The sequence below is a fragment of the Euphorbia lathyris genome, chromosome 4 (assembly GCF_963576675.1).
Source record: "Euphorbia lathyris chromosome 4, ddEupLath1.1, whole genome shotgun sequence".
NCBI lineage: Eukaryota > Viridiplantae > Streptophyta > Magnoliopsida > Malpighiales > Euphorbiaceae > Euphorbia > Euphorbia lathyris.
In genome coordinates, this window is record NC_088913.1 from 13685528 (window position 1) to 13711966 (window position 26439).

Sequence of the window (26439 nt, forward strand, 5' to 3'; positions counted from 1 at the left end):
TTCAATGTTGAGTTAAATTGTTTATAAGACACAAGGATTAAAAGGTCCAAGCCCAATACGGAAGTCAAAGCCCAAGTCAAACAGTTTAAGGCAACTCGGCCCGCGTATGTCAAAACGCTGTCGTTATGAACAAAACGCAGCTCAGCGGAAGAAGGATCTAGAAGACCTTCCTGGAACAACTTCGGGACGAAGCTGCTGAGTTGATTCGACAAACAGTACAAGACAGCAGCTGAGCAAGAACAACTTCCAGACAAAGTAATTCCACTTTGGGTAAAGTTCAGAAGACACAGAATGCTGTCCAGTTGACTTTACCGTAAATGGAGAGACACTCTGCCAAGCTGACCAAAAGCTGACCGAGGACAGAAGATACTCAAATCTGATTGGCCGAGAGCTCTGAGCAAGTCAGGATGACAACGACAGGAAGCTGTTTCCCTCCAACGGTTATTTCGAAATTCGAAATGACCGATGTGTTCAGACGTCTCTATAAATAGGGCCATCCAGATACTTCACCAACACAGAACTTGATCAAGTCATTACGCTGACCAAATTTCTACGCAAAGTTCTGCAAGAAAAAGCAAAGCAATCTTACACCAAAATTCATATCATTTGTGTAAAAGTCTAGAGTGATTATTCAATCATCTAAGGTGTCTTAGCAATCGTTGTTTAGGACAAACACTTATCATTTCTAGAGATTAGAAAGGAGAGGCTAAGTACTCGGTTATAGTACTCAGCAAGAGATTAGGATTGAGTAGAGGTATAGAGGAAGGTACTCTTGTTATACTCAGTTGCTAAGATTGTAAAAGGTTTGAGGCTCTACCTTTAAAGAGCTCAGTAGAGGATTCGAAATCTTGGAACGTGTTCCGGGGACAGGACGTAGGCTTGGAGGCCGAACCTGGATAAATCTGCTGAGTAACATATTTCTAACCTTTAACTCCTTTACATATTTATTGCTTGCTTAAACAAAAACTGACCAAGTAAAGAGGTCAAGCTGAGTTGTGCGCATTGAATATCTGAGCTCAGGAATAGACTCTAAGTGCTATCTCTTGACTCAAGTAAAGAAACTGACCTAGTCACTAGTTGACTAAGCCAGTATCTTGTTATTCACTCAGCGCCGCTGTCCAAACCTTTTTCTCACGAAAAAGAAGCCTGTCCTAGCTTAAAATTTTTAAATAGTTCCTAACCCCCCCCCCCCCCCTTGGAACTATACTTGTAACGTTATAAGGGACCAACAGTTGTCTCGACCTTCCTGGAAGGCATATTTTTGGTTTTCATCTGAGATGACTTCGATCTTATCTTGTCTTCGGTGGACCCTTGATTACTTTCTCACCAAGGAGACAAGATTAATGTGCTAACCAAGGAAACATGGCTTACTTGATCAGCAAGGAAACAAGTCTGACATACCCGTCTGCATTATACTATTCACTGTTTTGCTATGAACCCTTTAGCTCAACCCCATTTTACCCCTTTCAGTTTATATCTTTAATTGTATGCATTTGCCTTTTTTGTAATTTGCCATTTAGGTGTTGAGATGTTATAAACTCATCTATTTCCCTGTAATCACGGATCCTTTTTTTATCAAATAAAAAACTATTATCTTCTCTTTGAAGTTTGTTAAGATTTGTACCTTCAACAATGGGGATCACATCATTCTTACAGATTTAGTTTGTGAACCCTTGAGATTAACTCCTTCTAGTCTAGCTAGAGAAGAAGTTCTTTTTGGGTTTTTTGAAGTTTCTTTCTGTATGTAAGTAAATTGTTTCTGCTTGACTCATTGAATTATTTGAACTACAGCTGTGCTGGGTTGAAACTATAGGGCGAACTCAGAGCCATTTCTTTGTATGAGACGATTGAATCTAATAATTCTGAATATGATCCTTATGTGCTAGAGTATTTTTTACATGACGGTTACTTACCTACTGGATTCGAAGCATACTGGTGGGGTAACTATGAGTATTGTTATTCAAAAGTTTGGATGAAACCATAAATATATATCTGCTTCAGGAATTACATTTGAAGGTAGCATTTTGTTTTTGTTTAGTAATATTTACTTATCTAGTTTCTTTATTGATTATTAGATATGGAGCGAGCTTCTTGCATTTAATTTGTGATGTTTTGTTATAAGCAATCAAATAGTGTTACCTTTTTAGGATAAGGTTCAAATATGGAACTAATGTTTTCGGGAAGTACAAATATATCTCTAATGTAAGAAATTGCAAAAATTGTGTCCTCAAGGTTTTCCACTTGCAACAATTTTTATGGGTTTTGTACTTCTATTATCTATGCCAAGATCGCTCTACGGTGAAGACGATGATAAAATTTTATTATTTTCTACATTAGAGATAAATATGCACTTTCGAAAAAGCATATCATTTATATGTTCCCTATTAAATAATTGGGAATCAATTCTTATTGTTTCATTTGATTTTTAAAATGGAATGTTTCCAAATCATTTGCTTAGCATTTTGTTTCAAATTAATTTGGTCCCTCGCTATTATATCTAGATTTATTAAAATTTTATGGTGGAAATTAAAAAATTAATTATAAGACTTAGATCTAATGTAGATCTAACAATGACTTTGCACGTGAACATCATTATGTATTATTAAACAACTATTGTATAGCTGATAAAAATGGTATTTAACCACTTTAATAATACATAACTCTCTACTATAGAGCTTGATGGAAATGTATATTTTATACAACTTTTAATTCTTGATGGAAATGTATATTTAAAAAATTGAAAAAGTGGGTTCCGTTCCAAATAATTTTTATTTTTGTTCATTTTGAGATATTTACTTTTACAAGAGATTCTAATGTTAGTAAATAATGTTCATGGATTTTTATATTCAGTTTTAAAGTTTTGGGGCCGGTCAAAGTTGAAGGTCATAATTGTAATTTACCACTAAATAATTTTAAGGCATATTTTATCTAATTGAGAAATATATATGATGATACTAACTTTGCAATCGGAACTTATGCAACACAGTGAGAAATACCACTGGAATACCTTGAAAAATACCATTGAAATATCTTGAAACATCAAATATCTCAACACAAAATACCTTAATAACATATAGGAAAAACGTCCATATAAACCCATTGAATAAGACATCTTCAATGCAGTATAATGAACCACTTATTATACTCTTTCATTAAAATCTCTCCCATTAAAAAATGAAAAAGACTAATTAAATAAATAAAAAGTCCAAGTATTATTACTATTCCGGACACATCTTTAATATTTTTCAAGTCAATTTTTTTTTCACATTTTTTCTTTCATTTTTTCCATTTTTCATATTTTTTCCATCTATTCACAAATTATAGATTGGGTTATTTATTTCCCCATCCATCAAAATCACACCATTTCCTTTCGTTTCCTTTCCCAGGAGTTTGAAACTAAATAGCCATTTAAGGTAATTGTTATCTAAAAATGTGAAAATTGATTTAGTAGAAATTTTGATAAATTACAAATGATAATTAATTATGAAACTCTATGAAAATTTAATCACTTTCATGTAGTTTGTGCAATATGCTAATACAAATGATAATTAATAATGAAACTCTAAGAAAATTTAAATTGCATCTTATTATATATGTCAAAAATAAAATATAGAAATTAAAATGATAAATTATATCAATATAAAACCAAATTATATATTATGTTTAAAATTTCTAACATAAAATTTATTTATAATAATCCTTTTTCAGGTAAAATTTATTATATATCCTGACTTTAATTTGCTCTAAAATATTAAAAAATGGATGCAACAGAAAGTAGAAGTTTGAATTGAAAAACGTTTCATTTCAAAAGGGAAATCCAACAAGCTCAAGCTAAATAATTTAACTAACTATATTTATATTCAATCCTTTCATTCTAAAAGAATTCATTCAAAAACTTTTTCATTTACATACATTTATCTCATTGTTCAGTTCTAGACTCGTCGAATACTCTTTAGGCATTTTCGCTCACAGTTAACGTTTTCTGCATATACACTTTGATTCAAACTCAAAATTCTAGTTTAAGAAATTTGACATTTTTAACCACGCAAACTAACCGAAATAGTTTTTTATTTAAAAAAAACAAATATGGTTTCAGTCCATGGAGAGATGTCATAAGGTTAAAATATCATAATTCAACAAATATAAAGAAACACTTCTGTCATTAAAAAAAAAACATATAAAGACATAAATGATGGAGAAAGTAGCAATTGTCTTGAAAAATAAAAGTACAATAATAAAAAAAATCAAAAATAAACATCCAACTTTGAGTCTTTAATTCTCCAATATGCATTAGCTAGAAAAGCCATAAAAATAACATCCCAAGTTTATTTCTTTAATTCCTTCTAAATTGATGTGTTAAGCATTCTTTTTCTTACGCAACTCTTCCAATAAGCCATCAACAATCTGTTCTTCTTTATAACCGAACAAAAAATCCTCTGGAAATGTCGTGTTCTCTTCTTCTCTTTCTTCTTCATAACATAGAGTAGACGTCGTTTAGAGTACAAAGCTTCTCGTATTTCAGGTAAAAATTTCTTCTTCTTTCTCACGATTTTGATTTGGCTATTCATTTATTATTGCTAATAGATATTACGATTAAACTTTTTCTTTATGAGACTTTTAGCTTTCAATTAATTTCGTGATTTAAATTATTAATTAGAGTTTTTTTGTACCTTTTTCAATTCAAAATAGAGTTCATAGCATTTTCAATTCTCTTTGCACTACTTTTACTCGAATCTCTTAATTAGTTACTTTACACAATATAATATAATATATAATATATTAATTTTTACTGATAAAAAAATATAATATATTAATTTTAATTATATTATTATATTATCTATAAAAAAAATATTATTTTTATTGATATTATATCTAAAAGTTCTACATGATATAGATTAATCCATAAAATCTCTCTTAAAATCTCTCCAATTCTCTGCATATTCATATATAATATAAAACAGTAACGATGAAATTGATGTGTCACTTCCTTCTTTTTTACTGATAAAAAATATAATATAATACATCACATATTAATTTTAATTATATTATTATATTTATAAAAAGATTATTTTTATTCATATTATATTTAAGAGTTCTATAGGATTTAGAATAATCCTTAAAATCTCTCTAATTTTTTGCATATCTATCTATATATAATATAAAACAGTAACGATGGAGCTAAGGAGACACTTCCTTATTTTTTATTGATAAAAAATATAATATAATATATAAATTTTAATTATATTATTATAAAAAAGATTATTTATAGTATATGCAAAAATTAAAAAATTTAATTTAAATAGAACCTTTATAATTTTTTTAATATTTATATATGCCAAGATAATTCCGTGCATCGCACGGGCAAAAACTAGTATGAAAAAGATCAATTACAAAGTTGCGGATCCGAATATTGCTCAAACATTCTTACCACTTTGTATTGATTGGTCTTTGGACTAAAACCATACCCACAATAATCAATAATATAATCATCATAACTATAATCATTTTTACCCTCGATGACTTGCGGAAGATTAATAAACTCGCCTGTAACTAGATTGCACACAATAACATGCTTATTATCCATTGGTTCAGATAGGCAAAGAAATCCATTACACGAATTCACTATCTTATAACAGTGATCACTCTCTATCAATGTGATTTCTTCATTGCTATCTCTTAAAACCAATGGCAATGGAAAGTTGCGCAATGGAATCTTTAACTTGGAATCGAATTTCATACTAACCTGGCAAATTTCAGAATAGTGGCGTTGCGGACTTGAAAGCGTGTCCATGAACCATTCATCCTGCTCAAGCTCAAGGGGATAAAGTATTCTTGACACGTGTGTATAATCCACGGTTCGAGCAATTGGAAAGACCTCAGATTGAGCAAATTTGGGATTTGAAATTGTAGCATAAAAAGATTTGCATATGCAAACAAGTATCTCCTTAATCGACAGTCTAAAAAGAATAGCTGCAATAAGGTGGCTAGGTAATTTCATAATTGAACAACCTGAACATTTGATCTCTACTTGGCCAGCCTCATCTTCTCCGTTTCTATTTTTTTGGCCACAAGCTTTTGAAATCTTTTTCCCTTTCATCACTACCCTGTCAAAAATTTATCAATAAATAGTGGAAAGTACTAAAATTCAAAAATTCTCTTAACAGAACTATATGTTGGAAATAAATGAATTAACTGAAACATAATATCTCATAAAGCAGAGGTTTAATCGTGAGAAAAAAACAGTGCAAAGAGAATTGAAAATGCTATGAACTCTACTCTGAATTGAAAATGGTAAAAAAAAAAACCCTAATTAATTGAAAGCTAAAAATCTCATAAAGGAGAAGTTTAATCATAGTATCTATTAGCAACAATAAATGAATAGCCAAACCAAAATCGTGAGAAAGAAGAAGAAATTTTTACCTGAAATACGAGAAGCTCTGTACTCTGAACGACGTCTACTCTATGTTATAAGGAAGGAGATGGTTTGGTAAGAAGTTTATAATTTTAATTAGAATATGATTAGGTTTAGGATAGAATCCTAATTGTAGTATACGTGTTTCTTTAAGAATTATAAATTAATTTTATTTTTAAATAGATTAATGAAAAAAAAAAACTTATATGGTAAAGTTCTTATATGGACAACAATAATTGTGGCGGATTCCCAAAACTTATATGGTAAAGTTCTTATATGGTCAATAATAAATTTTAAATTAAATAAAAATTACCAAATTGAACCGCCATCAAATTGAAAAATATATCAACAAAATCATAATTAATCTGATTTTTCTTTCTATTCAGATGATGACACATACATCAATATTTGAATTGACGCTTATCAACCGTTGTTTCTCAATTTTATCCGAACATTTCAATTTTTTTTACTAATTAGAATGAAAAAAGTAAAAATAAAATAAATTAAATAAAGGAGAACAAAACGATGACGTAGTTTACCAAGGTTGGAGCGAACAGCATCCATGTAAGTGTAGTGTCTCTTGATTTAATTCATTATAGTTTTTATAATACTTCGATGATATTTCAGTGGGTAGGTTTGATTTTTTGACAAAAATTACTACATTAACCCAATCGACTGAAATAAAGTTTAACTAAACCAACTGAAATAAAGTTTAATTAAATTTATAACATAATGGTTGAGTTAATATAGTAATTTTTGTCACAAAATCAAACCGACCGAAATATTATCGAAGTATTATAAAAACTATAACGAATTAAATCAAGAGACCACACTTAAATAGATGTTGTTCGCTCCAACCTTGGTAAACTACGTCATCATTTTGTTCTCCTTTATTTAATTTAATTGTTTTTTCACTTTTTTCGTACTAATTAGTAAAAAAAAAAATTGAAATGTTCGGATAAAATTGAGAAACAACGATCGATAAGCATCAATTAAAAATATTGATGCATGTGTCATCATTTGAATAGAAAAAAAAAATCAAATTAATTATGCTTATGTTGATATATTTTATTTTGATGGCGGTTCAATTTAATAATTTTTATTTAATTTCAAATTTATTGTTGACCATATAAAAACTTTACCATATAAGTTTTGGAAATCTGCCACAATTATTGTTGACCATATAAAAACTTTACCATATAAGTTTATTTTTTGCATTAATCTAATTAAAAATACCTAAGCATGACCAATTCAATTCAATTAAAATCCCTAAATATCACTTATTGAACTCAATTCACCAATTCAATTCAATTGAACCAATTCAATTCAATTGACCAATTCAATCCAATGTAATTCACCAATTCAATTTATAATCGAAATCTCTAAAACTCTGTAACATTATCAATTCAATTTAATCAAAACACCTAAATATCATCAATTGAATTAAAACCCCATCACATTATCAATTCAAAATTTAATCAAAACCCCTATAATTTAACATATTATCAATTTCATTAAAACCATAAACTATCAAATTATCAATTAAATTAAATCAAACCCCTAAATATCATCAATTCAATTAGAGACCCAACTATCACATTATCAATTCAATTTAATCAAAACCTAAAATTAAAAACTTGCCTCTATCTCTCTTCCCCAACTTCCGGCGGCGACAGCAGCGGAATCCCCCTCACCGGCAGCGACGAACGGCGGCAGCAGCAGGTTGAACGGCGCTGGCAGCAACCTCTCCAACTCTCGCACACAGGAGCAAATCGCGAAAAAGCTGGTGTGGAGGCCAAATCTTTTGCTGCAAGGTTATATATTTAATTAAGGGCAATTAAGTCATTTCCCCAAATTTAAAAAAACCCTAACATACACCTAAAACTACGTCATTTTGCTTATGACATTTCAAAAAAAAATATTTGAAATTACACATGGAGGCTCCATCTTCTACATCGCCATGGCTGGGGGGGCTCCCAGCCATGGCGGTTTCTGTTCTTACCAGGGGCGGAATACCCCTATTGTGGGGTTTTCGGGAGGGCCGGACGGTCGGCCGACCCTCCGTGACCCTCCCTAGCTCCGCCCCTGAGCATAACTTCAATATGCCATTAATGGATCTCAATTAAGCTCTGATCCCATGTAAAATACCATTAGAAAATAGAGAAGGAATCAAGAACAGAGGAAGATAAGATGAATTAGGGTGTGTTTGGTTGCTCCTTTTCAGGCTCCTTTTGCCTTTTCATTTCAAAAGGGAGAGTTTTAGGTGTTTGGTTAGTAACCTCCTGTTTGCCTTTTACAATTGAAAAGCAGAATTAGGTGTTTGGTTAGTGATCTCCTGTTTGCCTTTTACACACGAAAAGCAGCTTTTTACAAAAGCAGAGAATCTCTGCTTTTTGGAAAAGCAGTTTTTTCCAACAGCAAACAGCAAACCGTAACAGCAACAGCAAACAGTAACAGCAAACCGTAACAGCAAACCGTAACAGTAAACAGCAAACAGTAGGTAAAACAAACAGGCCCTTAATATTCATTGATTCCACAATTGCAGCTGCATTTAGCTTATATACATCTTAGCAATCTAACTAACTTACAACTTCTTTATTTCCCTCTTATATTCTGTTATACGGTTAACAGAAAAGCAAAGCTAGCCCTTCTCACGTGTTGCTTAATCCAGGTCACGTGTTTACTAATTCCACAACTTCAATCCAAATTCAATCTATTTAACCCAATTTCAATCTCTTTCACTATAATTCAGAAAGTTTAGCCTTCTCAGAAGAAAGGATAGCTAGACCCGGAAGTCAACTACGAGCCTAAACTGCTGAGTCAAAAGAAGCTTACTCTGAAGCATCTCCTAACCCATTTGGGGTCGTATGTTTTTACTCTTATTGGTCGAAAGGGTATAGTTCGAGTTACAGACTCTGTGACCTATTCCCTTTTTTTATTGGAAAATAAAATATTTGCAAGTGTTTGTGGTTATTGTTTTCAGAATGGTAAGAATGAATGAAGTATGATTCTTTTAAAAATGTTTTACTCTTTTAAAAATAATAAAACATTTTCTTCGCTTTCTTCGTATAATTATCTCTTGACTAACCTAAAATTTTCCGTTGACTAATTTTTCTAAGCAAGCAAACGGCGGAAAATCAGAAAAGTATATGTTATACAATATTTTCCGGCAAATAAACGGGACCTAACTATTAATGGAAAAAAACTCAACACTTGATTGTTAAATAAAAGAAACCCATTAATGTTTCACAGCAGCATAATATCCAAAGCACTCAAACAACGAGTAAAACATAAATGACCAGCTCTTGTTACAATATTTAGCAAATCCAGTTTATATTTCATACCATCAAGAAATATAAACTGGCAAAAACCACCCAAGTCTTCGTGGTTGTTCCAATAATCTAATTAACTAGCTCTTTTCAGTCATTCAAGTGTTAAAAAAATGACTGAAATTATAGGGAAAAATCGGTATGCACGTTGATGAGGAATATTATAGTCCTTTGTCCAGATCAGAGAAGAAAGATCTGAATAAGTTTAGGGAATACAATACACGTTGTATGGTATGAAAATATGCCTCAAAAGTAGGCATATTGGATAAATTCCGTAATTTAGTCGATACCATTTAAGAGCTATATATTCAGATTTTATGCAATTAAAGATCGATATGCATCTTCACTAAACCCAAGACAATATCAAAGTGCACCAAAATTTTGATAAGCATTCTCTTCCAGTGACAGAATCAGGAAAGAAGATGTGAGATGCAATTACAATACCTCTAAATCATCTTCCAGACAAAGAGCCACTTGAAACCATTCCTCCCAGAGTGAATTATGATGTCCAAGAATGCAGTAAACCCCCCTCGTACACGAAATTCCATTTCATCTGCCAATGTTCTCTTCTATTAACCATTCTTACAAGAAGAAATTTCATTAAACCAAGAAGATACTGGTATACAAATTGCACTTCTGATTCTAACAAAACAAAAATATTTATCAAGCATTGGTAAAGCCTTAAAAATATTTTCACTTATTCAAGACATTAGAGACTTTATTCATGATCACCCAAATTTTAAGGTGAATTTTGTTGCAAGGTTAGGGAACGAGGCAGCTCACGCCATGGCACGAAATGCTCGTTCCTATGCTAATTCTTTAATTCATTGGACTAGTCCTGTATTTATTCAAAGCATTCTAATTCGGGATGCTTCTTTCTGTTATTAATATATCGAGTTTTTCCTTCCAAAAAAAAAAAAAAAATTTCACTTACAGCGACGTTAATGTTTTCATTCTCAACCTACAAGTCACATAATCAAACCATTATTTCCTCCACTTCCTCAGAGAAAGACTATCAAACAATTCTCAACCCTAGTCCTTGCACATGAGATCATCCATACAGTATACAAAAAGAAACACCAGATATTCCATATATTTTTCTTCGAATGAGATCTCAATTCCATTGACGGTTTCATTAGATGTCTTACAATTAAAATCCCTATTTTTTTTGTTCCAGCTCAACCACCGTCGTAAACCCTAGTTAGATTCAGACATGATACACCTTCTTAGATTCATTTTCTCCAAAAGTTCCAACAGATTATTACGAACGTTAAGAAATACTTATACATTTGATGACAAAGAAAGGTAAATAAGATTCATTGAAGACAAAAAAGAATGTCAAGTTGTTGGGTGTTCAACTTAAAGTTTACCTTTGACTGTGGTTGGAAAGACAGGTAAAAAGATCGATGTATGAATCAGTAAGTTCATCTTGACCCTTGACTTCCTTTTCTTTGCAGCAGCCATGGACATGTATTGAGTTGTGTTCGTTGGAAAAAAGCTTGCTCATGTCCTCAACCTTCTATTCTGATCTCCTCATTTCCCACCAATTGTGCCCTTCTCACCAATAACGCCATCAATTTCTGACATGACAATACAATTTACAGAGACAATCCTCTTGACACGATTATCATTTTGGTTACATTTATATCATATATGATCATGTGAAATATATATATATATATCACATAAACAACCCATATTGACACCCTTACTAACCTACGGGAGTTAACGGAAATAATAAATTGGTTCCACTTAATTATTTTACTACTGAATAATAATAAAAAAACGATAGTTGTATATTAAATCACAAATTGATCAGTAAACATAAACATAAAACAGGAAAAACCATCACCATCTAAAGATCAATCATCACTTGCAATTTGACGATGTACAGGTTGTTTCAACAATCTAGACTCCCTTCTTCTTGCTTCTGTAGCTCTTGCTCCTCCTCCTCCTCTGCTTCTGATCTTCCCACGACATGTAGTTTCACACATTCGCAATAAAAAACTGTAGTTACGACAAAACCCCAAACTATAGCCACTCCATAGAGTCCAACTAGCACCACCTTCTCCCATCCCACTGTCTCAATCCATTTTGCCTCCTCTGCAGAGTCATTACTAGCCACCATTAACCCCTCCATTCTCCAACCAATTGCAGCTGTTACTGCTGCCATAAAACCGAACAAAAACCACCCGCATATTCTCCTCCCTTCCATCAAACGCCATCCAATTCGAATCGCATCCAATCCAAACTCGTTCTCAGTGATAGAAACCACCAGAGCCAATCCTAAAACAGCTATTATGTACGATTCTATACCGAGTCCAACAACCCATACTACAAATCTGAACCCGGGAATGGAGCTCCCAATCACGGCCAATAGCATGTGTGGTACACTAGAGTACAATAATAGAAATGTGTAGATGTACCAGGAAGTAAGCAATGGCCTATACCAAGTGGAAATGACAGCTGAAACAACATGCTGAAGGGTTGTGGATCTCTTAGTATAAGCAGATTCAGTAGAGATAACGACTGTTATGGCAGCAATGAGGGAAAAAAAATTAGAGGGCAAGAAGTAGAGGAGTTTTAAACGGAAGACAGAGAGAGCAACCTCACGTGAATCTCTCCAGATTTGGCGAGACTCGAAGTGGGTGGAAGCTCGGGTGGCAACTAATTCCATGTGAAGAATCTGGGATTTGATGGGATAGGAGGTGAGGGAGAGAGAGAAGTGGAGAAGAGAGAGGGGAAGAGTGAGAAGGATAAAGGTTAACAGCAAAATGTATTTGTTTCTAGGGAAAATCTTAAGGGATTCCGTGAGAATTTTGAGACAACAACAAAGAGCAGATTTTGTGTTGAAGGAAACAGAAACAACAGAGGACCTTTCAGACATAATTCTTGAAGGAGGTTTGGTTAATGGATGACTTCTTTAATGCTGCTAATTAGTGTTTGAATGCTATCTCAAATATATGAAAATGCCCCCATAATTGCTTTGGGGGATCCATATATGTATATTTATTTATCATGAACGCATCATTCTCCGGCACAATTCCCCAAAACTGAGGAGATTAAGAGCTCAATTGGAATGAACAGAAGGTCAGTTACCAAACTGAATATGGTATAAAGGTCAGGGACCTGCACGAGCTTTTCTCTGTTCAACACTTATTTATTCCTGAGAATAAATCCTTTTGTTAGTACAAGTTTTGGGTATTTTTATGTTAACATCTAAATGCACAAATTTTGTGTTGGAAGCATGAGTATGAGCATAGAAAATTCTACTTTTGCAACTTCATAAAATGAAATCAAAACAGAAATAACAAGCTTTTTATGAATTTATCTATAAAAGGCCCAGGTAAAATCCAATGAAGGTGATTGAAGTTTATGGTCTAAACCACAAATTCACAGAGCTTCATTTTCTTTTATTTTAATAAAGCCCTCCCAATCAATTTTTATATCAAAACTCACTAGAATATTGACATGACTCATAATACAATAGACTATATTCCAACTAAGCGACAAGTCAGACATTTCTAACTTTTATTTCTAAGGTGGCAGCCACGTGTTTTCCTTGTGTCACATCACATCCTAAGGCACAAAAAAGAAAAATTAAAAAACCATATCATTTTCCGACATGGAGCTTAGTTGGCATATACTAAAACTGTTTTCTGTGTCACGTCAACATTCTGGTGAGCTTTATACACAAATTGGTCTGGAATGACTTTAATGAAATCAAATGTAAAGTTTTAGTGATTTTATTTGGAAAAAAAAAAAACAAGTTTATTGGTTTTTATAAGATAGACTCCTAACTTCAGTGACCGCCAGTGGTATTTATCCTTAAAGGAAGTGACACAACAGAAATTCAGATGTTATTGCAAGGAGATTGTTCAAAATCTTTTCCCAAATACAGGACAGTGAACTAAATAAAGTTCATGTCTATACTCCATATATTAAGAACTTTCTAACTTACACGGCATTTAATTCTTCTTATTATTCTCCTTTTGCCTCTCTATCTAAGTTGCATACAAGTATTCAAGTATAATGAGTCACTTGGATTGGGTTACAATTTCTTACACCACAACATGATATACAAAAACAATATGAATGTCATGATAAGATTGACACGATTATCATTTTTCTTGGATTATATCATATATGATATGTAACTGATTTTGACATGATAATCCGAATTGCAACCCCTAACCCCAACCAGTTGGAATTAAGGGTTGATGATGATCTCTAATTAGCTACTGATTATGCTTTTCTCTCTAGCCAAGCTTCAAACAAGAATTAACAATTACATTGCCCTAAGTTGCACATTAGTAATAGCACTACAGTTCTTTTACCAACTAGAAACCCCAACTCCACCAACCACAAGCACAAGTTCCAAAATCAGGGTTCTTAAAATGATATATATTGAGTAAGCAATAGCACCCGTTTTTTAACATCACTGAGATAGGCTTTTCCCCAGAACCAAAAAAATTGAGTCAACAAAATCAATTGAGTGAACGTTAATTCAAATCTCAGCACTCTCCCAATTGAAGAGAGAAACTATCCGATTAAAGAGTTTGGTTTCATATCCATAGGGGAATTCAAATAAAAACATTGGACGCAAATGAAAATTCTTAAAGTTACACAAGCCCAAACTGGTTCCAACTTGCAGCTGAAAAAAGTGAAATGGAAAAGGAAAGAACCTGGTGTTTGAATCGGTGGTGGCACAGCTGCAATCGGCTTCAGTGAAATTTGGAGCTCCGATGGACACATGCGAGGATAGAAGTCTTCCGGCTGAAGATCGAGGGTGGTTGCAATTTCGCCGTCGCCGGTGAACGCCTAGAATGACGCAGCGGAGCGACCAAGATGAGAGAAAAGGGAGGGATGATCAAATATATGGCAACTATTTCATTGCAGCTGGTTTTGACTTTTGAGTTTATTTATAGCCATTCTAAATCCTGCCTTTAACAGCAAATTAAACACAATACTTTCCGGAATTTTTTCGTTTGAAGAAAATGAGAAATTAGTTTTTCTATATTAAAAAAATTGACTATTTTTTAAGAACAAAATTTCATAAAAAAAAATAAAAAATAATGTTTTATGTTTTGCAATATATGCTATAGGACCTTTCTGAGTGGCCTGAAACGGAAGTAACAGCTGGTTAGAGAGGTCTAGCGCTGTTTCGATGTTAAGTTAGCAAAAGTTAAAGACAATAAGAATATTGGTGGCTGTAATGTTTACGTACCATTTTATCTATATGTAGTAGCTTCCAAGGATGATTGTCGTAATCTTGAAAGTATGCCCCAATGACTCACTAGACACGTGTCAACCTTCGATTGGTTCTGCAACCTTCATATTGCAACGATGTAAGGTGGTGCCCTCTTCATTCCATATAGCAAGTGTCATGCCAAATGTCATCATTTGATTCATCCTAAGGCCTTCAGACCGTTATGACGCCAGGCGACACGCTTTGTCATATAATAGTTGTCGTTTGTGTAATCGCCTCTTATAATCTAGGGGTTTACATTCTAAAAAAGTACAAAACTAAAATCCTTTACACAAAAAAAAAAATAAAAATAAAAAAGAACAAAACATAGGATGCCAACAAAGCTTCGTTCGCGTTTCCATGCATGTTGTATGAAGAATCACAAGGAGCGGGCGTTACTTTGGATATGGTAAGCAAATGGGTACAAGAGAGACTAAGTTACCAACAGACTCTTCCCCCTCTTCCCTCCACATACCCCATAGTTCAAACTCCAAGAAATGGCGAAAGTCAATATCAGCCACTCTAAAAACTACGACAAGCATAGTCATCGCAAAGGCCAAAAGCTCCATTGCTCATGAATCGCCACCCTAAATCATAACACATGGGACATAAATACCAACATATTCCCCCAACGGTGAAAAGCAGAAGGAGGAAGCATACTCATCACTCTCTAAGATCAATATCAAAAGCCAAAAAGATGCCCTTCGGAAACCTTCTAGTCACCAAAAAGACAAAGTAGAGGATAAGGAAAATGTATCCAATCTCTCCTCCATTTTTATATTACTCAGAGGGCAAACAAATTGACAGATGACATCAATACCATGTAAGTAGTGACTAAGAAGCACTAAAATCCTCAGCACCCATCCTCAAAAAAATAGAAAAACAATGACATATAGCAAACGAAAGGGACCATATCAACCAAAAAGACGCTTGATGCGGATAAATTCGATGTGGACGGGTTTAGTCGTAAACCGACAAAGAATACAAACTTCTCAAGCCTAGCTTGAGAGGTGAGTAACCCTAAAAGGATAGAAATCCAAAAGCTCCTTAAGATGCTATAATTTTAATTCATCAAAAGTTGTTCAAACATAAATAAGAGAGATATTTATACCCTCTCAAGTGAAAGCAAAAGACTAACAAACCCCTACTAGGGTTACACTTTAGGGATAGAAGTAGGGGCCAATTAGGCATAGTTTAAAAAATAGAAATAAGGAAATAAGAGTAATTGAAGGAGTTTAAAAAGAAATAGAAATAAGGAAATAAGAGTAATTGAAGGAGATATTAAATAATAACATAAGGAAACAAGGCCACCTAAGTTTCCCCCTTATCTTGCTTGTCACCCAAGGCCGCCGTTCAGGATCCATGCCCCGCGCGTCCCCCATCGTACGCTCCACGTAAGTTGGCTTCTGGAACTGGTCGTCCTCAGCTACGGCCTCTCCCTTATCTCAGACCTTTCCTCCATGCTCCGCTTTCTTTATATCACGCTCCACGTGATCTTCATTAATGGCCTCCTCGACGTGTGTTATTCTCTCTCTCCTTTTAGCGCCTAATGCACGTTCCGTGTGGAAACATAAGATGTCTTCATCAACGCTCAATGACATAGAGAAACGAGCTTTGAGAGATGCATTTATGAGCACTGAATGAAGGGTAAATCAACCGTCAGGAGCTCGCATAACTTCCTTATCATTTCTCCATTTCCCAAAAAAAACTTCCAGAAAGTACCAAAATTTAAATCCCCTAACAACTTATCAATAATGACAAGTGCAGTGCTTCCCGAAACCAACTGATTTTTCATCCTAAATAACGATAAATTGGACCTAGGGAGACATTTGACCTTAGGAAAATATAACTTTACCACATGGAACCACAAACGTCCGAACCTACCCTCTAAAAGATATAATGTGTAGCTTATACTCATCTAAAATACAACCAAATAGCAAGCTTTATTCGGAAAGTCTCGTGACCCAGTCAATAATCCAATCGTTGCCATAATCACTCTTAATCTCGATAATCATAAGTCAAATGTCCTTGAGGAATATTAAGGCTCGATATCCGAGCTCACTTTCTCCTATAAACAGGAGACACATGGCTCACTTTGCTCCAACATTTGTAATCGTCTTCCATAACTCAACATTATAAATAAAGTAAGCTTAGCTCGAGTTAAACAATTTCATTTTATATTTATATTAAACAAATTGGTTGAGAAGTCTGTTACCTAAAATTCTCTTATAGGAAAAACTGATAGTATTGATCCACTACGATAGTACCGCGGTTATGCTGAGATTCAAACCCATTATTATAACGATAAGAAACGATAAATACATCATAAGCATAACACTATTAGAGAGATACTCTCTAAAGGGGTTGTTAGAGTGGATCACATACTCTCAGAAGAGAATTTAGTTAATCCTTTGATGAAAGGGTTAGCTAGAGAGAAAGTCCAAAATACTGCAAAAAGTATAGGACTTACGCCCCTACAGTGATGAGTTACACATAATGGTAACCCAACCTATAGATTAAAGATCCCAAGAAATAAGTTCAATGGGTAACAACAAGTGTGATGTAATATGAGTTAGATCATGCACTTTGAAGTATGAATTTCCTGAAGTGATGCTAAGTTGAGATAATAGAAACTCTTAATGAAGTTTATACTCCATTTGGAGTGAAGTACATAGCTACAGGAGTACTTCTGATAAACTCACCTATATGGATGTGGAACTGAGGCCGCTTCCTATGAGTTTAGGGCAAAACTCTAGAGCATTCATTATACCGAGATAGACGTGCATGGCCATAAATACACGGGTTACTAGAACTACACTCTGAAAAGGTTATGGCATAGTACAATGTCAGAGATAGAGTTTAAAACTACGAGTCACTCTAGTATAATCTGAATTACACTAACTACGCAAAGGTTTTGATAACTTGTGAAAAAGTCCTTGATTGGAACACTTACGTGTTAGGTGTCGTTGGGATTGGCCGGAGACACTGCGATGCCTGAGTTAGTAATATTCTTGAGAGAATAATCTATAATCATAAAGTAGGGTTAGAATAATGTGTATCTTAGATCCCAGAAAGCTGGGGTATTTATATGCAATTCTGTAACAATCGCATTAATCTCATTTATTGTCCTTGAATGTGGGTTTCGATGTTACTTTAGTTATACTTGATGGTTTCAGTATTAATGGAGTTGTTAGTATCATCAATGTCGGAGGTTTCTCCTTGATAACGGTTTAGAGACCTCTGGATTAATCTTGTATTAATTATCATTAATTCCATATTAATCATGCATAAATCCTACTTTTATAAGGAATAATGGTTTGCCATTATTTCTATTAATTTCCATTTATTCCTTATTCTAAAATAATTTGGGTTATTAAATCGAAAGATACATTTGTTTATTCTTGGCCTTATATAACTGCTTAGTAAATGTTTTTAAAAATTCAAATGGGGGATTGTTGGCTAGGCCTCTAGGCCCAATTTGAATTTATGAGAAAAAAAAACCACAAATGTTTTGTTTTCAAAGAGTTTTAAAAGAGCTATAACATCCCACATTGCTTAAAAATCACATTGTAGTGATATTTATAAAGAAAATCCTTACACACTTAGGGGTGCCACAAGGGATACCCACTTTTGTAAAGGGTGAGGACCTACTTGATGCGTGCCCACCACGCGCGCGCGCCGCCTCTGTCGTCCGTCTAATCTGATCCCGTCAGTGGCGAATACATGATTACTCAGTTGGGGGGACCGATTTTACATGTGCGTTCGGAATTATTTTTTTGCTAAATCGAACTTGCTTATTTTTTTTTATATATGCGTGTTATAATTTGAATTTGATTTCAGATGGCCTACCAGACCAAAAAAAATTAATAATTTGGATTTAAGGAGGCCTAAGAGGCAAAAACAAAATTAGTAATTTAAGGATGCCTAAGAGGCAAAAAAAATTAGAAATTTAGATTTATGGAGGCCTAACAGGCTAAAAAAATTAGAAATTTGGATTTAGAAAGGCTTAACAAGCCAAAAAAAAAAAAAGAAATTCTGATTTATAGAGACCTAACAGGCCAAAAAAATTAGAAATTTGGATTTAGGGAGTACCTAATAGGTCCAAAATATTGAATTTTTTAATTTTGGACAAGCCTAACACATAATGGGATATATTTATTTTTTTTTATTAGTTCAATGCGAGTTTCTAAAAAAATTATAACATTTTCACATTTTTTTATTTTTAGTTTTAAAATTTAATTTAGAAATTTTGTTTGAGTCTCAAAAATAAGAAATTAATTTTTTTTAATGGAAAAGACATAATAAAAATGAGTTCAAAAGTGTTATGAAAATAAATTAATTAATTAATAATGTTAACATAGTTTTATAATTATTGAAAAATAAATTTAAATAAATAAACAGTTTCTAAAATAAATTGAGGTTGGAGGAATTGAACCTAGAATCTTTTAAAAAGAAACAAGTGCTTTTAATCATCACTTCTACCTTTAAACAATGAAATATTACTACATAGAATCTATATAGACTAATATTAAAAGAGTGAATTAATTTAATTGATAAACGAGTGTTTTTAACCTAGGTACCTCATGTTTTTTTTATATTTCTTTCATGTTTTTTTATATGATTTATTTGACCATTGAGATAAACGAGTTAGTACCTAGACTAGACTATATATTAAGCTCTTTTTTTTTTTTGAAACCAGACTATATATTAAGCTTTTAAAAAAAAAAATTAAAGTCTTTTTAAACTCGTCGTAGTAATTTTACACAAATGAAAATAATATAAAAAATTTATAAACAAAAACCAATTTTGATTTAAATGTGTAATGCCAAAATATGTTTTTTTATAAAATAAGTACATCATTTCATAAAAAAGAAAACATCAAAATACAAAAAAAAAAAAAAATAAGGAACAATATTATATAAGTACATGCTATGTCTAGTACAGAAACCATAAAGGTAAAAAAATGATTATAATGAACAAAAGAAACCATTAAAGACACAAGAAAAACAAACACAAACATATACTTTTCTAAATATGTTATTAAATAGTAACAAAATATTATCTTTATAAAAAAAATTATATTTATTATAATTATTATAAAATTAAATATTTTCTAAGTAAATAAAAATATTCAAAATTAATTTAAACATTTTAATACTAAATATTTATTACAGAACAAAACATATAAAATAAATATAAAATTAAAATATTACTGAACCCACACATAATGCAGGTCATGGACTAGCTTGGTTAAATCCGATTCCTTTTTTTGTTGCAACCACACAATTTATTGATCCACGGATAAGATAAACCGTTTCCGTTCTTGCTAAATCCGAAAAAGATATAAATGATAGAATGATAAAGAGTAGATACAATTCAGACAGATAAAGAAAATCCAATAAAATATATGATACATAACAAAAAAAATAATAACATAAAATACAAAAATCTAACTCGGTGGAAAGAGGAAAAAGGAAGACAAACTTCCTTCATCCTTCTTATAGTTTAACACCACAAAAAAAGTGGTTCAAAATTAACCTTGCCATTTCTTTTAGTTACATAAGATAAAAAAAAAAAAAATTTGATACCATATACCTTAATAACTATTTACAGAAATAAATAAAAATTTGTTCTCTCCCAATACCTTAATAACTATTTAGAGAAATAAATAAAAATTTGTCCTCTCCTAATTAGTTTAGTTACGGCTAGACCTGATCATGGGCCGGGCCGGGCCGGGTCTAAGCGGGTTTGCCATATATTTACATTGTCCAAGCTTAGCCCAGCCCGCATTATATTCACATCGGGCTCGGGCCGGACTGGGTTGGATTAAAAAAAATGAATTCCCAAGCCCAGCCCGGCCCGTCCAACTAATATATATATTAAAAAAATTAAATATAATTCTAATAAATAAAATCGTAACTAAAATTTAATTGATTAATGTGTATTGGTTTAATGTGAAGCTATATTTGTAATTCTTTTAATTTTAACAAAACAACAAAAAAAAGTTAACAAACAGTAGTGACTTTAAAAAAAAAAAAAACAAATAGTTATAACATACCTACAGTAATATAATACAAACTTTTGTAAACCATTATATATGTATAATGTATGTGTATAGTATTAAATTTTAATTGATAAAAAATCATCACACAGAAATTGTTATTCTAGAATCAAAAACTCAAATATAAATATATCTATATATAAATGTATAAAGGTGGAGCGGGCCGGGCCGGGCCAACATGGGTTTTCAAAATAAATCCCAAGCCCAACCCATTTTATATGCGGGCTTGTACGGGCTCGGACCGGGCTGAGTCAAATGATGAATATACATGTCCAAGCTCAACCCATGATGAATGGGCTTGGACAGGCTGGGCGGGCCAATGGGTCTATGAACAGGTCTAGTTACGGCATAACACCCATTTGCTTCCCCAAACTAAAATTTTAACGTTAATTAAGATCTTAAACTATCAAAATCATCAATTAGATCCATATTCTAAACAAAAACCACCTTCCTAAAGTCATTTTGAACTAAATGAATTCGTGCCTTTACATACTTTAGATATTTTAATATTTGTACCTTATATTTTAAATTAGATTTAAATAAAATGGGAAGTTTTAAAAGTTATGGCCTATGCAGGTCTCGAACCTGCATAGGCCATTACTATTGACAGAAATAAATAAAAATTTGTCTTCTCCCAACACCTTAATAACTATTTACATAAATAAATAAAAATTTGTCCTCTCCCAATTAGTTTACTTACGTTATAACACCCATTTGTCTCTCCAAACTAAAACTTTAAAGTCAATTAAGATTTTAAACTATCAAAATCATCAATTAGATTCCTAAATTAACAAAAAATCATCAATTGGGTCATATTTTAAACAAAAACCATCTTCCCAAAGTCATTTTGAACTAAATGAATTAATGCCTTATATTTTAAATTAGATTTAAATATAATTATATTTAAATAAAATGGACAATTTAATAGAAACTAAAACTTATGGTGTATGCAGGTCTCGAACCTGCGAAACCATCTTCCCAAAGTCATTTTGAACTAAATGAATTAATGCCTTATATTTTAAATTAGATTTAAATAAAATGGACAGTTTAATAGAAACTAAAAAACTTATGATTTAAATAAAATGGACAGTTTAATAAAAACTAAAACTTATGGCCTATGCAGGTCTCGAATTGCGAAACCATCTTCTCAAAGTCATTTTGAACTAAATGAATTAATGCCTTATATTTTAAATTAGATTTAAATAAAATGGACAATTTAATAGAAACTAAAAAACTTATGATTTAAATAAAATGGACAGTTTAATAGAAACTAAAACTTATGGCCTATGCAGGTCTCGAACCTGCGAAACCATCTTCCTAAGCTCATTTTAAACTAAATGAATTAATGCTTTATATTTTAAATTAGATTTAAATAAAATGGACAGTTTAATAGAAACTAAAAAACTTATGATCTGTCCCTGACGGGATTTTTGGACTATCCTCTTCAGACCTTAGGTTAGAAAAATCAGACCATTTGCCAGACGATTCGCAGATTAAAAAAAAAAAAGTATTGTTGTCTACTCTCTCTTTAAATAAAATGGACAGTTTAATAGAAACTAAAACTTATGGCCTATGCAGGTCTCGAACCTGCGAAACCATCTTCCCAAAGTCATTTTGAACTAAATGAATTAATGCCTTATATTTTAAATTAGATTTAAATAAAATGGACAATTTAATAGAAACTAAAAAACTTATGATTTAAATAAAATGGACAGTTTAATAGAAACTAAAAAACTTATGGCCTATGCAAATCTCAAACCTGCGACCTTCGCATTATTAACACGACGCTCTAACCAACTAACCTAATAGGCCAATTTGTTTTTAAATTTATTTTATTTAATTTTGATTTTTTTTAAATCAGAGTAATAAAAAAAAAGATTTTTTTTTATCGAAACTTTGGATAAATTACATCCAGGACCACTGAATTTGTCCGTTTCGAAATATAGCATAAAAAACCATTGAACTTTACATTTCATTACACCAGCAGCCACTATTACCGTTGATTAGCCTATACTGGTCTCGAGCCTACAATCTTTATATTATTAGCATATCGCTATAACCAACTAAGTTAACAGACAAATTTGCTTTTTAATTGTTTTTTTTATATATATAAGCTATTTACAGAACACTAGCAAAATCTTTTTCTTTTTCCAAGTCATCAATTGGTATTAATATCATGCTATGTATTGGATGTATATGAGTTTTAATCTTTTAAGGATCATTTACAGTTTGAATATGAAAAACGAATATTATCATAAATAAAAATAGGGCTTAATTAGGGGTCTTTTATTTTGCCAAATCATCTTTGTTACATCCTAAATTGCTCCTAAGCCCTTTGTCAAATTATACAACAACAACAAAGCCTTAGTCCCGAAATAATTCGGGGTCGGCTAACATAAACCATCATATAAAACCGTGAAATCAAGTCGGATCAGCGACACAAATTCTTCCCCTCCATTATGTCCTATCCACTACCATATTTTCCTCAATCCTCAATAAACCCATATCACTCTCGATCACCCTTCTCCAAGTTTGCTTAGGTCTTCCCCTACCCCTCACCACTACATCCCTTTGCCACTCTTCAGTCCTCCTAACCAGCGCATCAAGCGCTCTTCGTTTTACATGGCCAAACCACGGTTTTCCCTCATTTTATTCTCAATAGATGTAACCCCTAGTTTTGTCCTAATTATTTCATTACTCACCTTATCCTTTCTCGTATGACCACACATCCATCTCAACATACGCATCTCTGCCACCGACATCTTATGGATGTGACAGTGTTTTACTGCCCAACACTCTGTATCATATAACAGTGCGGGTATGATTGCCGTGCGGTAGAATTTTTCCTTCAATCTATTAGGCATGCCGGGGTCACAAAGGAAACCCGTAGCACTCTTCCACTTCGCCCAACCAGATTTAATCCTATGAGCAACATCTCCATCTACTTCTCCATCTGTTTGGATAATAGATCCTAAATACCGAAAGCAATTCGATGCCTGAACAACTCTTTTTGCTGGTTGGTTCCCTTATCATAAAGCTGCTCCAAAATTGGCCTCGGGCCGGACGGAGATTGGCCCTCGAGATGACTCCGTTTAGTTCACCACCATAGAGTACAGCCTTTGTAACCTCATGGTATACCCATCTAGGGTGATTGTCCCTGCCTCCCTACTCCTATCGCCGCTAAACTTACACTCTAAATATTCTGTCTTACTTCGGCTCAACTTAAAGCCTCTAGATTCTAAAGTTTGTCTCCATAGTTCCAACTTCCTCTCCACGCCTTCTTTTGTCTCATCAACCAACATAATTTCATCTGCAAACAACATGCACCATGGTATACCATCTTGAAGTGAATTCGTTAGTTCATCCATAACGATAGCAAAAAGAAACAGGCTTAGTGCAGAACCTTGATGCACTTCAATCGTAATAGGGAGCTCTTCACTCTTCCCAACACGGGTGCGTACACTCGTGCATGCTCCCTCATACATGTCCTTTATGATGTCAATATATTTCCGCGAAATGCCTTTCCTTATTAAGGCCCACCACAGTACTTCCCTTGGTACCTTATCATATGTCTTCTCCAAGTCAATGAAAATCATATGCAAGTCTTTCTTCTTATTTCGATAGTGCTCCATTAATTGTCTCATTAAATGGATGGCTTCCATAGTTGATCTTCCCTTTATCAAATTATATAATGAGAAAATTACAGGAAAAAACAGATGCTACAAAAAAATTTAGGGGATTTTGAATTATGTCCAACTAGTAAAATCAGTACTTTTAATTTATTTAAAGGATTGGAATTTATAAATTATAAGTCTAAAATATATTTTCTAGGATTTATGATTTATGAATTGGGATCTAGAATTTTTAAATCATAGTGTAAAATCATAATATATAGAAAATAATGACATATTAAAAATTAAGTTTGGTGATATGACTTAGTTATAATTTTCTACTTAATTATGATATTCATGTATTTGACCCAAAAATTTATGGTTATATCAAATCTTATTTTGAATTTTGTCATTAGGGAAGTTATCAATAACTAATTATTTTGAAGAAGGTTAAAAGATGGTGGTTACCTTTACCTTATGACATTTCGAAAATAAAAATGAACATATCTGATATATAATACAAATAAAAATTATCAATTTGATTAAATCCAAAATATTATTATCATTTGTGATGTTTATATAAAAAAAACCTAGAGAAAATTACACGTAAAATCAGATTAAAAAAATTTATTCAACTTTTGTCATATAGACAGTTTTTTTTAAACAAAAAAATTAAACAGTTTCACAGATTTTATTTGATGCTAAAAGCACATTTATTTTTGAAGTATTTGACATTTTAAGAAATTCTTTATAAATATTAAATAGTTGTAAATAGTTAGTTTAATCATGACTAGTATGTAAAGGGAATTTACATGCAAATTCAAAATTAAAAACTTATCTCTAACTTTATCAATAAATAATAGGATAAATTTCAAATAAAACTCTTGTGGTTTCACTAATTTTCAGATAAAGGACTGTGGTTTACTTTTTGTTAAAACGAAGATTGAGGTTTTCAACTTTAGCAAAATAAGGACTTTTTCGATTGATACTATTAAAATCACCATTGACGACTTCAAAAATGACATATTTTAAGAACTACTAATATTCTAAGCAACTTTAATTCTTCAACTTTTTTATTTTGAGGTTATTTAGATGAAGTTTGATAAAGAGAGAGAAAGTTAATGTTTAGAGAGAGAAAGTTCCAAAAAAGATGATTTTCGAAAATAAAAAATGTAGTTCTATAGGAAATATGACATTGAACAACTTTAATTCTTGAAAATTTTCATTTTCAGGTCGTTAAAGATGGTTTTAATAGCATTAATCCAAGTGCGAAACCTCAATCCTCGTTTTGACAAAAAGTAAACCACAGTCTTTTATCTGAAAATTAGTGAAACCACATGGGTTTATTTAAAATTTACCCTAAATAATATGAATTAGGTCTAGTTTGGCTGTTAATAATTTCTACCACTATTTCACCAACTAAACCACTTAGACAAGTTGACATTTTGTAAAATAAAAATTTATACTTTTGATATTATACTAATTAAATTATCAATATTGAATAACAATAAATATTATTATATGTACGAACTTCATGTAAAGAACCCAATTAATAGGGTAAGTACATGTTAGTCCGGATTAATAGCATGCACGAGTGTACATGTTAGTCAGGATTAATAGGTTATGCTTTAATATATTTTAAGGATTAGAATTTATAAATTAATGCTTTTAATATTTTAGAATTGAAGTCTTAGAATTTTTAAATTATGGTGTAAAATCGTAATATATAGAGAATAATGACATATTAAAAATTAAGTTTGGTGATATGACTTAATTGT

The 26439-nt window shown here is 32.2% G+C and overlaps 1 protein-coding gene across 2 annotated transcripts; it reads right to left on the reverse strand.

Moving 5' to 3' along the window:
• Nucleotides 1-5159: 5159 nt before the first annotated feature.
• Nucleotides 5160-14672, reverse strand: LOC136226137 (uncharacterized). Of its 2 annotated transcripts, XR_010687611.1 has the most exons (6): nt 14427-14672; nt 11594-12907; nt 11112-11321; nt 10186-10294; nt 8054-8219; nt 5160-6104 (listed from the first exon to the last, which is right to left on the reverse strand). XR_010687611.1 is itself a non-coding variant. In XM_066014471.1 (2 exons), exon 2 carries the CDS (start codon nt 12626-12628, stop codon nt 11642-11644), a length of 987 nt encoding a protein of 328 aa, XP_065870543.1. In that variant the 5' UTR covers nt 12629-12907; nt 14427-14672; the 3' UTR covers nt 11477-11641. The 2 variants fall into 2 exon arrangements, 1 of the variants encoding a protein (XP_065870543.1); XM_066014471.1 differs by lacking the exons at nt 5160-6104; nt 8054-8219; nt 10186-10294; nt 11112-11321 and having other exon boundaries at nt 11477-12907.
• Nucleotides 14673-26439: the final 11767 nt, after the last annotated feature.